Source organism: Varroa destructor, unplaced genomic scaffold (genome assembly GCF_002443255.2).
Source record: "Varroa destructor unplaced genomic scaffold, Vdes_3.0 BEIS01000003.1, whole genome shotgun sequence".
NCBI classification, from domain to species: Eukaryota; Metazoa; Arthropoda; class Arachnida; order Mesostigmata; family Varroidae; genus Varroa; species Varroa destructor.
In genome coordinates, this window is record NW_019211456.1 from 10,714,626 (window position 1) to 10,728,285 (window position 13,660).

General features: G+C 40.0%; 1 protein-coding gene across 3 annotated transcripts in view; it reads left to right on the plus strand.

Annotated features, from left to right (window-relative positions):
* LOC111246379 (cytochrome P450 4c3-like) overlaps nucleotides 1-7,497 on the plus strand; it is a 50,880-nt gene extending 43,383 nt beyond the window's left edge. For all 3 annotated transcript variants that reach the window (XM_022795870.2, XM_022795872.2, XM_086983149.1), the window contains exons 4-8: nucleotides 1,290-1,506; nucleotides 1,833-1,984; nucleotides 2,206-2,272; nucleotides 4,893-5,072; nucleotides 5,390-7,497. In XM_022795870.2, coding sequence (XP_022651605.1) covers nucleotides 1,290-1,506; nucleotides 1,833-1,984; nucleotides 2,206-2,272; nucleotides 4,893-5,072; nucleotides 5,390-5,673 — 900 coding nt within the window. In that variant the 3' untranslated portion in view covers nucleotides 5,674-7,497. The remainder of the gene's footprint in view (nucleotides 1-1,289; nucleotides 1,507-1,832; nucleotides 1,985-2,205; nucleotides 2,273-4,892; nucleotides 5,073-5,389) is intronic.
* The last annotated feature ends 6,163 nt before the right edge of the window (nucleotides 7,498-13,660 follow it).

Sequence of the window (13,660 nt, forward strand, 5' to 3'; positions counted from 1 at the left end):
TATTAGGCTGTTACAAGCGGATCCGGTAGACTCTAAAACTGAATGAATTTTAAACTAGTTGGGCTAAAATAATGTTTTCAATATGGGTTAGAGTACTCTCTTTCGTTTTTTTATTACACATTGGTCTCAGCACTCTGCCAGCTTCTAGACTGCCGCATCTCTATTACTTGCATTCCTTATTTATGGCTTCTTGAATTAAATAGATAGCGGGATAGGTGTGCCCATTAATCACCTTTTTTAGGACAACTGATTGTTTGAATTGCCTGACTTACATCAAAAGAATGACCTGGCTGAAGCCAACGTTGGATACTCCTTTGCTCAGTTCAAAAAGTAATTAAGGCATAGTAATGTGGTCTGACGTTATCATCAGGCCATCAGATTACGTGCTTTCCGTTGCCGTTAAGAATATATAAGCCTCTAAAAGAACTCGCGATAGAGGCTGCATTCATCTTCAACAAGTATCTGACAGTAACAGATACCCATTGCGTGTACTACCATGATCTTACATCGCAGACCTACTCGACACGGCCACCCATTTTTCTAAGGAACGACGTTATTCTCTTACCTGGTTCCACTCCGGCTGGCGGTGATATTGAATCTTGCCTCATCTATGGTGATCCTATGCTCCCATATTGGTTAAGGCTTTGCAAATTGCACATAGAATACACCACGCGTAGTTCCAACAGGTCCAGAGATGATTCGTGGGGAACCCCTTTTTCTAGTCATTTTCCACATGTTCAATATTTGGCTCACAAGTAACGTTGTAACACGTTACTTGTCAAATGCTGGCTTCGGCCAACAGAGATTTTAGACTCAATGCTTTTCTTTCGTGAAGCCTTTCGATTGTCGCAACACGTTCTCGTTGTTCGGGCCTCGATATTTGGTCACTCTTTCGCTTTTCGAAATGTTTGCACCACGATGTATTGTGTTTTCGCTCAAGGCCTTTTTGCCTAATATCTTTACCACCCTAATTAATTTTCATGGCGCTGTGACCTTCGAGGAGTAAAAATTCAACCATTTAGCGTCGATTTTTTGAGGCTAATTTTCTTTCGAATTGGAAAAGACCCAATCGGTTTTCGATCGCCAATTCAGAAAGCTGGAATATTTCCCAGCTTAGTTTCGTCTGTTAACGGCGAGTTTAAAACATACAAATTCAAAATTTGCCGAATTCGCTTGCTACACCCTTCCATATTATAACTATATGAGTCTGAAATGATCCCTAAAATTATAGGATGAATTTACTTTATTTATTTTGTTTATTTATTATTATTATTTTGTGCTCATTCCAGGTAATTCAAGACCGCAAGGCAGAATTGCTTAAAGAAAAGAATGGCGAGCTCGAGATAACCCAAAATCAACCAGATCAACACATGGGGGTAAAACGGCGCAAGGCGTTTCTTGATCTTCTGCTAGGACATCATCTGCAGAACAACGCTTTGTCTCTAGAGGACATTCGAGAGGAGGTGGATACGTTTATGTTTGAGGGGCATGACACAACTGCAATGGGTAAGATAACATGTGACACAGTAAGGGTTCCAGCTTTCTTAATTTGTCTCGAAGACAAAGTATAGTTGTTTAAATTTAGATCAGTCGAAACATAACACTGTAGGCGTACAGAGCTGTACTCAATGAGTAAAGAAAATAGATTGTTTAGTTTCTTGTATTAATCATTGCTTCATTTTCTACCCATACCAACGAGTCATTTGTCGCTCGTTGTTGATGTGGGCTAGTATCCACCAGAAAACAGGTTATTAAAAGGCCAATCACCGCAACGAACGAAACTAATAGGCTTTGGGATTAATAAGCTTTATCTATTATAAACCAATCCTTAGGCATCGCGTGGTCAATGTACCTGATCGGCCTTCATGAGGACGCACAGAAAAAGATCCAAGAGGAGTTAGATTCAATATTCGGGGACGATCGTGAGCGACATATTACCACAGACGACCTCAAACGGATGAAGTATCTTGAATGCGCTATTAAGGTAATGGATTAGATTTCTTATACTGTGATTAGTTCATCAAACGAACAATAGGTTTTACTCAGAATTCATTGCAAAGTGAATTTTTTTTCTTTTGAGGAAAGGTTTTCGGCTTTTACTATAATCTTACTGTGGGTCAAGAATTTACCGGTCCAGACGTTTCCTTTTCATCGGCACCATAAGATTAAGGCTCTAAAGACCATATTTTCTTAATCTTGTTTCAGGAGGCACAGCGTCTATTCCCTTCAGTGCCATTTATCGGTCGGGAACTTATGGAGGACGTCGTTGTCAGTACGTATAGCACGGGAGTGCGAAATGTGCGGGGCGGGGGGGCAGAAAAAGGTCCATCTATTTTTGCGGACAGTACCTTTAAGCCATGTGCTTACTATGCACCGTTTAGCGATAGTATTTTACCTCATTAGCATAGATTTGAGATCACGGTAGTACGAAAGATTGGTAGCCACGATCTTGGTAGCCAAGATACGTGTAATAAATGATAAGCGTCCGTCCGCAATTCTCTTTCTCAACTAATAACATTTCTATTTTTCAAAGGCGCTCATGTTTCGCGCTCTCGAATCATATATTCATTACCGATTCTAATAACATAATTTAACCATTTCTGGACTTCTATTTGACTATCTCAGCTGTTCGGCATCTCTATTGCATGGCACGCGCTCAGCAAAACCAACTATTTGAAGCTAACTATAAAGACGTTTTACTCGTTATCTTCCCTTTTTTTACAGTGATTGAATGTTTTTTGAAGGTTGACACTACAAGCGATTATGCTTTGATAATGAGATTATTTTTTTCCCTAGAAGAAGTAGCCGGCCGGCACAGTGAGGTCATCACCACTGAATGCAGTACACCTTGCATGCGTTTCTTTAGCACACAAAAGAAAAACCTCAGTAGCTAAAATTCTGTATATATATATATATATATATATATATATATATGTATATATATACACAGAGAGATACATACATGGAGCCAAAGACCCTTTATTTATACAAATTCATCTTCTCCAATGATGATAAATCGATAATTCGAGCTTCAAACATGTTATCGCTAAACATGACAAGCGTACTTGCTTAAATCCTCCTCCGTATCATTAGCGGTTCTATATTCTATCTATCGTTACAAAATTATCTAAAATATGAAACGTTTCCAAAAATGACTGATTAGAGCAAAGAAGCAAGTGATTACTATGGTACGTTTGCTACGTTACACCTATAAGAATACTCTGGTAGGTAGCGAGACACCATTAGATAAAAACGAGTAATATTAATCGAAACGTATCTCGGATGTATCGCGATACGACCTTGCTTTTCATCTGGCGGTGAGTTGTTTTTACACAGACGAATTTATTGTTGTTTCTTGTACCTATTTCGTGTTCGTCAACGGTTGTGGGGGATCCGTAGTTGGCGTCTTATTGTATTGTATCTGTGGTTTTGCTTCATTATATATTATCATTTGAATTGCTTACGTAATAGCTACTGCTGTCCTTATTGGTAGATTGTGGGATGCTGTCCCGTGTCAAGCGAAAGCAATTCTATTACATTTTGATTAGGCCATACATTCGAGCGACCTCAAACTATATGATTGTTGCATCGTTGCCCGTCAAATATCTCTAAGCTTAATCCCCTCCGTGCCGTCATTTTCCTGCCCAGTGTATCTATCTAACCGTCTCGTGATACGGACCAGGCTTTTCCACTATCAACCAAACACTTGTCGTACATCTTCATGCAGCTGACAGCCATTACGTAATACCTAAATCGTTGGTATTGTGTAAATGAGCTAAGCATTGTGAAGTAGTTTGTGTACACATACATGTGCGGGCGCCTCTGTTTGTCCTGTAGATGCGGGAATACCTGTTGAATGATCTTCGCTTTTCGTTCTTTAGATGGGACTTTAGATAGGGTTAAGGGTTGTTAGGTATCGTCGTGTAGAGGCTGTGTGACGCTTAAATAATGATTCTACCGGACGTTGCAACAGCGCTTTGTAAGTACTCATGGAAACAAGCAGCAACGTTCTCCTCTAAAGAATACTTAGTAGACGCCTGAATACTCACTGTAAACGGTCCACATAATACATACAGGGATAGTATTATGAAGTCGTTTGAATTCTGAAGTTAACATAGATTTGTATGAACATTATAGTGAACTCAGCAGCACATATCGATGCCGAAATGTCCTATCCAGACGTTGTTAATATGTTTGCCTCAAAAGAAATCTAAACATTTTTTACTTTCTTAATAAAATTGGTTGACGAAGGCCGAGCCTAAAGCTTTGTGACAACAATGTTTCGAACAAGCATGCTTCGTCAAGCTTCATCTTGATCTTCACGCAAACTTTAGTTTCAACGCTGAAATTTTAGTTAGCAGCCAACAACAATTGCTTGCTTGGTCTATTCGCCTCGTCATTACTATTGCTATTGTGGGTGCAAAAGGATCCAATATGTCAGCGATTGCGTAACGTTACACAACTATTTGTTATAGCTTTTGCATGACACGGTGTATGCGCCTCATTTACGCTGTTTCTTGTTCTCGAAATTGAGATTCGAAGTGTTCGCAAATGTGGTCCTTGCTCGCCTGTAATATAATTATGTCTACTGTTTCTTGTCCTGACTTATGAATTAATATTGGTTGCGGTCAATGTTATATGTTTTTCGTCAGACGTGGCAGCTGCCTTCTGTGTAGAGGCTATTGATTGCATCTATCTAGTCGCACTTTCAGTAGCCATTGTACGATCAGTTCAACACGTTTGTCGTAGACAGAGTCGTACGTCTGTTCAATATCTAAGGTTTTCTTAGCCCCGTTCCAGTACTACTAGAATACCTTTATGCCAGTTGCAGGCAGCTGCCACAGAAACTAGTATGCTTCGAAACGATTTACTTATATATGCCTTTTTTTTAGATGGATACACGGTTCCTCGCGGCACGACATGCTTTGTCTTCACGTACATGCTACATCGAGACAAGCAGATTTTCCCCAATCCGGAAGCGTTTATACCTGAGAGATTCCTGCCTGAGAACTCAATAGGACGCCATCCGTTTTCCTACGTACCTTTCTCGGCAGGGCCAAGAAATTGTATCGGTACGTTATATATTCTAAGATAGCCCAGTTCTTGGGGTAATTGAGTTAATTAATAGATACATTTTATTCCACCGTATCTGCTTGCTAGAGCTTCGTCAGCGAGTCTCCGTAACTTTATGAACCACAGTGAGGACAATCATCGCATTATATCTAGCATTATAACTGTTCGACGCAGACTGTAAGCGTTTTGATAATAGTCAATTTATGTGTTCCCACGTTCTGCCTATCTGCAATCTCATGCCTCAGAGTCTACTTGATTAGTTAGCTGTTCATTAAGGTTTTGCGTTGTTTGTGCCGTCGAATGTTGGATGTTTCAGGGCAAAAGTTTGCCCTTATGGAAGAGAAGGTTGTTTGCGCTACCCTTCTGCGTCGATATCAGATCCAGTCGGTACATCATCGAGACAAAATCCATTTGTTGGCTGAATTGGTCATACGATCGAAGCAAGGCTTGAGAGTTCGCTTCAGGGAAAGACCACCTTCGCACAACGTTGGCCACAACAACAGTCTGAGGTGGTCGTGTCCGGCCGGACCTGCTCGTCAACACTGGCTCAGCGAAAATAGCAGACTGTTCGACGATGACATGCGATTGCACTCCATCTAGCAAAAAAAAATAGCTAATGCTGCCATTCAGCTAATAGCTCCTTAAGCTTAGTCTCATGTAGACGCCTGACTTGTTATACCTGCATTGCGTCTGAGGGATAAGAAAGCGTGTTTCTAAGTAGATATAAATAGAAAAAGAGGAAACAGATTAATTAATGGGGACTTGGTGGGAACTTCGTTGTATGCAAATTAATGCAGGTTGTTCACGCTGCAGGCACAAGCGTCGGCGTTTGTCATGTAGTCAGGTACCTTCCGCCTCGGTAGAAGGACCTTAGTCCTAACGGAGGACGTTGGCGGTACTTCACATAGTGAGATGTGTTGATACTCGTTGTCTTCGATGGCTATCGACAGCCATCTATCTGATGCCAACGATGTTAACCAGTACGGCCTCATTAGGGCCAATCTACCCTGCCCTTGACATTTCTTGTCATGCGGCGGGAACTGTGTCCATGGCGGCTTGCGTCCTCCAAAGGTTGTACAGCTTAACGAATTGGTGATGTCTGCTCTATATGTTATTTAAGAAAACGTACGCGCCCCACAGAGTGATGGAAGGGCATCACTTCCAGTGGAGGCATCCCTTGTAAATAGTCTTATAACCACAGACGATGTCTGCATATTGAAGATGGTCGCAGGCCAAAGGTGTGACAAGTAAAGGGTTTTTGGGTCTCTGCCAACAACACATCGGCCAGTCAATAACAGTACAGTCATTCAAACAGTCACATACACACAGACATGCGGCACAAATGCATGCCTTCTGGTCTCCTGAAGACAGTTCACGACCACCATAACCCACGACTTGAACCGGTCTGCCTGGTATATCGCAAGGTTCTTTGAAGCCGAAGATGTTCTTCGACTTTCATCTCTAAGGGCATAAACAAAACGAAGATCACGCGAGTAACACAAATGATCGATCACACAATTACTAATCATGATGACGATTGTGGTAATGATTACGATGACAAGACATTACTCAAAACGTGGACAATGTCATACTTTCTCCTACATATTGCGATGCAGAATTTCGACGACGGACGAATCTATTTAGAAATGGCGCAGGCGCTAGAATTCCCCTAATTATATTTTAAAGCAAAATATAATTTTGACATTTGCGCAAACAGTAATCATGAAAAAATAGTTCAACTTTCTGGCCACGTCATCTTGTAATATAGAATTTAGACACTAACATAATAAATAAGATTAATAGTAGAATCAGCTCTAGCCGGAATAAGGTCGGCATTACTCCAAACACGTAATGGACGGATCAAAATCCATTGAACGGGAAATCGCAAAATGCAGAAGGACATAACCGTTGATTTTTCCAATGGCCTAGTTGCTACCGTAAGAATAAGCGAAGTTATTAATTATATCTAGGTATACCCCGTTCAAACAATGCTCAGCTAGTCGAAAAGCTCACAGAGTAGCCGACCCGCCATTGTTGTCGCATGGCACATCTAAGATAAACAATGTTCCTAGGTTGGAACGACAATTGTTAATATTAATAATAAAATATTAATCTGAGTTATTATATTCTAATAATAACAACAACAACAACAACAACAACAACCAAGAGTGGTATCGATTGAAGAGCTCTAATCAGCAATTGATTAATGGTACCGATAATAGGGCGCCAAACTGGGCAGAGGACAAGGCGAGATCGACCCAATCTTAAATATCTAGATCGTCCAGCACAAAATAAGAGTCGCTTATACGAAAATAATAAAGAAATCGGTGTCATCAATATAAATCGAATTCTTCAACAAAGGTTAGGTACACAAGAAATATGCAAAAGGGGAGATCAATAAACAAATGGAAATGATGTAACGTACGGAACGACTGTTTTCACTCATATCACTATTACTAAAAATTGAGAACATAAAACGATTTGGAACTTTCTATTCTAGAGGCCCCTTAAGCAAACACAGTGAAGTTAATCGAAGTTGAAAAATTTACACTTGACATTACCACTTAATAGTTAATAATAAATATTAATAGTTGAAAAATACTGATATCTGAATCCAGGCTGTCATGCTTTACTACCGTGGTAAGGTATTTTTTCGGTTATAGGTGGCATTCGTCCATTTGCCTAAGGATTTACGAAATTATGTTCTCCGCCTGTTACTTTATATATTCTGCTAGCGGGGCAAAGAGCTGTTAACGAAGACGAGTGCAGGTCACGAGCATCTCTCGTCGGTGGGCATACGTGCGAAAGCAATATATGCACGAGACAGTGGACAAACTGTTACCAAATGAGGAGCGTTACTTTCTAATCCTCTGCTCTATCTGTACCATGCTTTATTTCGATTGTCATATCAGGAAAAGATGAAAAGGTCTTTTCACTACTCACACAGCTGTATGAAAGTGTGCATTCTAGCTTGGGTAAAAAAACAATTATCAATTCAAATAGTATTGGATTTAGTATTATGTGTGGTTGTAAGTAGTACTTAATAAAATTTATACAAGAGCAGGACAACTCTCGATTTATTATCGGTTACTATTGCGGCTTGCCGATCAGAATTAGCTATGAATTTGACTTCGTTTTGTTATAGTTGAACTTACTCATAACGATGCTTTTACTCCAAAGTAAAAAATAGAACCTATCCATACTTGTCCAATATCTCGGTCAAAATAACTTTCTCTAGTGCCTCGATCACGTTCCCTATGAATGTTGCGTAACCTAATCAGTCGCCAGGCTAGTAACTTAGAACTTTTTTCCTTGAAGATCAAAAGTCAAGCAAGTTCGAACTTCCAATACGACTTGGACACCTTTTCCTTCTGGTTAACAGGTAGTGATACATCTACCCGTAGTCAATAGAGTAACTCACGTAGAGATTTTGTAGAAATTGTCAAACTGAGAGATTTTATAATGCGATGAACGTTGCTATCACACCACACCGGCCCTACAGTCTGTTCGCAGCAGCTAGACAGACAGAAGCTATCTTCTTACGATATCATTGGAATCAATCCCTTTCTGGCCTTCTCAAACTGGACTAGGAAGCTCGTTGCCCACGAGAACATGTTAGGGACCGGTAAGAACAATTCTCATTCGTTCATACTCAGATTCTGTTTGTTGCGGAAAGATGAAAGTTCAATTTTTCGAAATTCGGGGATAGATCCAGAGGTTTTTGTATAATCAACTATAGTCAAAAACGATTCCACAATATATTACCTTACAAAAGTATTTCCCATATGCATTTATCGATCACTTTTATATACATATATATAATCCTTTCTCTATGCTATTAAATGTTATAGATGTCTCTTGATGATGTCTATTGATGAACAAACTTGATGCGTTTTACGGACCAACACACAATTCTAGCCCGAGAGTAAAAGTAATGGTAGTTTTTCGAAGCGGATGGCTTTAAAAGCACGCATCTTGGGCAACATGAGTTGAGATCTGACAATGCTATGTTTTGAATACTAAAACAGGAAAAAAATCAAGCGGCTTGAGTAAAGGTGAAATTTCTGAAAAAATCTGCTATGTTTTACTACTTTATGACAGTAAGGGTGCGAACGCCACCCAGGCCTATAAAAAAAAAAAAAGTGTTTATGGTCTAGGTGCGTTATCGGAAAAAGTGGCCCAAAGATGGTTTTAATGCTTTCGGTCTGGAAATTTCTATATGAACGGTTCTCTTCAAATTAGTTTACCAATTACGAAACAAAAAAAGTTGATGAAGCTTGTTGCAAGACTGATACGCAAGTGGCCATTCAATCGCCAGGGAACGAAACGTCTACCACTAAATAATCTTATGCTATGTGAAGGAAGCGTTTTTTGTAAAGAAAAAAAAAAATTGACGTTTAGGTGCCGTACGGATTAACGTTAAACTATTGTCTCGATCGCGTCATCTCCAAACTCCACAGAAATACGACGCAATTAAACCGCTTTTAAAGTGGTTGATCACGGGCGATGAAAGTAAATAACATTAAACAAGAATGGAATCCCCTGGACATCGATTGATTAGGACCTGTATAATATATAAGGCTGCCAAAAATTAACGGGACTGCAAGAAATCGACCTAGACTAGTGCGTGAAAGTAACGTTGTGCGCAATCAGACTACATACATTTTTATCCAGCCGGCTGAAATTCAAAGAACTTGGACAGAACTTTTAATACAGCCGCCGTATAATCCGGATTTTGCACTCTCAAGCTATCATCTGCGTTCGTTTCTACAGAAGTTTCTTAGCGGTTCAATTTTAAATCGTAAATGTAAAAAAAAAAAATGTAAAAATCGTTCGTTACAATTTTTCGTCCAGAAATTACAGTGATGGTATCCGGAAAGTGGCAGACGGTAATCGATAAAAATGGTATATATTCAGTTTAATGTATTAAAAAAAAAACAAAATGCTTCAATTTCGGTTTAAAAATGAGTAGTACTTTCTAACTGGTCGATAATTATATTGACCCATTGCTAACTAGTCGCTTGTTTTTAGAAAATTACTAGATCTTCCTTTTGCGCCCGGAGACGCCAATTCTAGTCAACTTAATTACTAAATGCTATCGTGTCCGTTTAGGCGCAGGAAAAGGAAATGTCTGTATAACTGACACAGGCATGAATAAACCAAATCAATGTCCGTATAGGGTTGACGTGCTCCTTGACGTGAGAATCTTGCCGCCCTAATATAATGGATGCGCTGTACTTAGCATCGTTACTGGCTGCGTATTACATAACCTCTTCCGTATGGCGTCTCCTTTGTGCAGCATTAAATATCGACATGGGATTCCTGGGTGAACGGGAAGCAAGACGCCTCCCAGATAGGAGTACTCGTTAGTACTGTTACGTTCAATCTGGATCAGTCGTCAGTGACACCGTCAATCATCCTAGTTCAGTTGAAACGGCTCAACAATATAGTTAATAGTGGACCTAGCGGGTAGCGTGTATTCCATGGATGGAGATTTACCAGAACGGAGTTATATGATAAACAGCAAATTATCTTACTTCTCCTATTTCGGATCTAGTGACGTTAATCTAATGAATTTTACTTTTAGCTTCACAAAAAATGCAGGCCCAGAACTCTTTTTGCCAGAGCATTTGAACTAGTTGACAGCAGAATTATTAAGGTAAACAGTTATCATTGGATGCCTACGGACACCGTGTCACATTGATCGTGTCAATATCTACGGGTACAAACAGGTCAAAAAAGTGCAATTGCTATTAAAGAACAGAAGCTGTCATCATCCTCTTCGCTATTTTGTCAGCTCCAACTATTGATCAATGATGCACAACAGGCAATTAATTGAATTAACAGTTAAATTTTGCATTCAATTCAGAAAATGTCTTCATCATAAAAATCGTTCGTGGCTCGCAAGGTGGCCTGCTTAACATAGATACTAATACTATGCTTAGCCTTGCAGAAAGCCCAGCTTATTTAACCCACTTAGGATGTGCTTTTCCTTTATATATTTCGAATAAATCTGACGTGTGAATAGCCGTACAATAATGTTAATAGGCTATCTTACTCTATATTTCAGTGAAAATTATAGAAATCCAACAGAAGAGCCAATGTTTGCTGATAACTATTATGACAACACTATCATATAACTAGTAGATATATATATTTTTTAATTATAATTTGGTGCACTTCTAGTTAGTTCTTAGGCCTCAGATTGAAAACTAATGGCAAATCCTTTTGCACGATTGCGTAACACCACTGAATTAGGTCAGGTCGACGCATAGAAGAGCGTCGCTGGCATATTTCAGACCAAAGGACTATGTCATCCTGGTAGCAGCTGAATTGATCGCCACTCTTCATGATAACAAGAAAAAATACTAGAAAATTCATTTTGGCTTAGCAACATTTTTCTCTAGCTAAAAGGACTGTTAACCGCTCCCTTTAACGAACGCTTCGATCCCATTGCGTAGGTCTGCTTTGTCTCAAAAACCAGTAAAACTAAAAGCTGTTATATAAATAAGCATTGCCCAGCTCCTGTTCAGCCTCAACGATTTCTAATTGCAGCAATCAAATTTCTCACAATTGATTATTGGCTGGGAGGGAACTTAATAGGCCTGTAGAAAATATATGGGCTTATGAAAGGAATAGACTTACCAACATGCTTCTGTCGACAGGCAGGTACGAGGTGGCGAAACTGGAAAAGCTACTACTTACAAGAATGTTAGGGGTGGCGACCTTCAAAATTTAATAGAAGTGGAAAATGCCACTCAAGTAGGAGATAGATTAATATTTTTTTTGCCGATTCCAGTCCAGGTCTACACAATATCCACAAACACTAGAACGTGATCGTCAGCCAAACGAAACATTTTATATAGTTTTACAAATGCGAACCTTACTTTCTTCAGGCTCCAGCAATCACCTACATTTGCGGTCCTTTTTTTTTTCATAAAACTATCACGTTACAACTGAGACTGACGGAGAGAAACGGGCCGGCCTTATGCATTCACACGGAAGTCTAAATGTTGCGAGTTGTATGTGAGATAAGCATCGTTTCAGACAACTGAACCCCAGTAAAAGGCGCTGTGTGCCTACGACTGATTTCAAATCTAGGCCATCTTATTTAACCTTAATGTTAGTCGATAAAAGACATTATTTTTCACAGGCGGTATCACGGGCATTGGTATAAAATCCTCGTTCAAGCCTACTTCGGAATGTAACGAGAAACTAGAACAAATGAAACGTTGAAAAAACTTCGTTTGACCTCAGATAGCTTAAATATATACCAAACAAGTTGATGCTATGAACTAGATAAAAATGCTGTAGTTCTGTAGTAATAGACAAACAAGCACTTCGCCCTATTTACAGATACGCTTTGCTACCTTTTCGCTAATGGTTTACTAGGTATCGGTACTGTGCACTACAGAGCCAAACATTGCAACTTTCAATCAGCATGAGCCCATAGTCAATTGCGTGACTCGATGCAACGTCAGCGGCTAGAAAGGATAGAGTTTTAAATATGTCATAAACAAGCTGAAAGATGGCTTCCCGTTCGCACTATGCCACTAGATCGACCTCGTAAGACCTGTCGAAACCTGTTATTCACCCGTATCCTATATATCCAACATATATGTCATTCTCTACTCACCATTGCATCTCTTCGTCTTCCATCCACTGATGGACTAAATAATTTTCACAACGTTCGGGCAGTCGAATAATAATGCTGCTATTTTATATATTGTTATTATTATTATCATTATTGTTGTTTGCGTACATGAAATGCCAAGCAGACTGAAGCTGGGATGGCGGTAGTAATTGTGTGTGTTTGTCGATGCGTATTTGCTCGTATGCTTACTGTTCCCGTAATCCATATGAAGCGTGCGTCCAAGCTGCGCTACTGAAACTGTTAACAATCTAACTAAGATTGGCATGGCTTTTTTTGCGAGAAGGTTTCATTTGGAGCTTCGTGTAAATTTTTGTTGGACAGTCAACGACCTACACAGCATTGTTGTTGTTGTCGTCTGTGAATAGTTTACCGATCAGGCGAACGGTGGCTTTGATGACGTGATTAACACAACAGTCCACGTCGAGTCGTCTGGTAATGGTCTGGATGTTGCCACAGTCGCTACGTTAGTCTTCGGTCTGCGAGGGGGACCCGGGGCAGGGAACAGGACCCCCATTTCAGGATGAAGCCAAAGCCGTCGCAATAGCTCTTCGACACAACACATCGATTACTGGTAACGGTGGCGGCGCTCAGCTGCTCAGCGTACAGCGAACAGCCGAACATCGGCCAAGAGACACCGTAACTAGCTGGCTGGCACTTACGGCTCCATCGCTCTGTCTTCCCATCTCTTCTCCCGACCGCCCGCGTCGATATCAGCTCATGGACGGATCGGATAATTAAAGCTATTTTGGCAATAATAGAAATTAGATGTCTTTCGAAATTCTCGCAGGTACCAGATCGGCTATAGAATTCTATAGATACTCATGAAACTCTCGTGTCAGATCCTCCATAACAGCTGAACCATGCCGGAAGACGACGTAGTTTAGAAAATGATACCACTGCGTTTATGCGTAAATTGAGCATGCGTTAAATGAC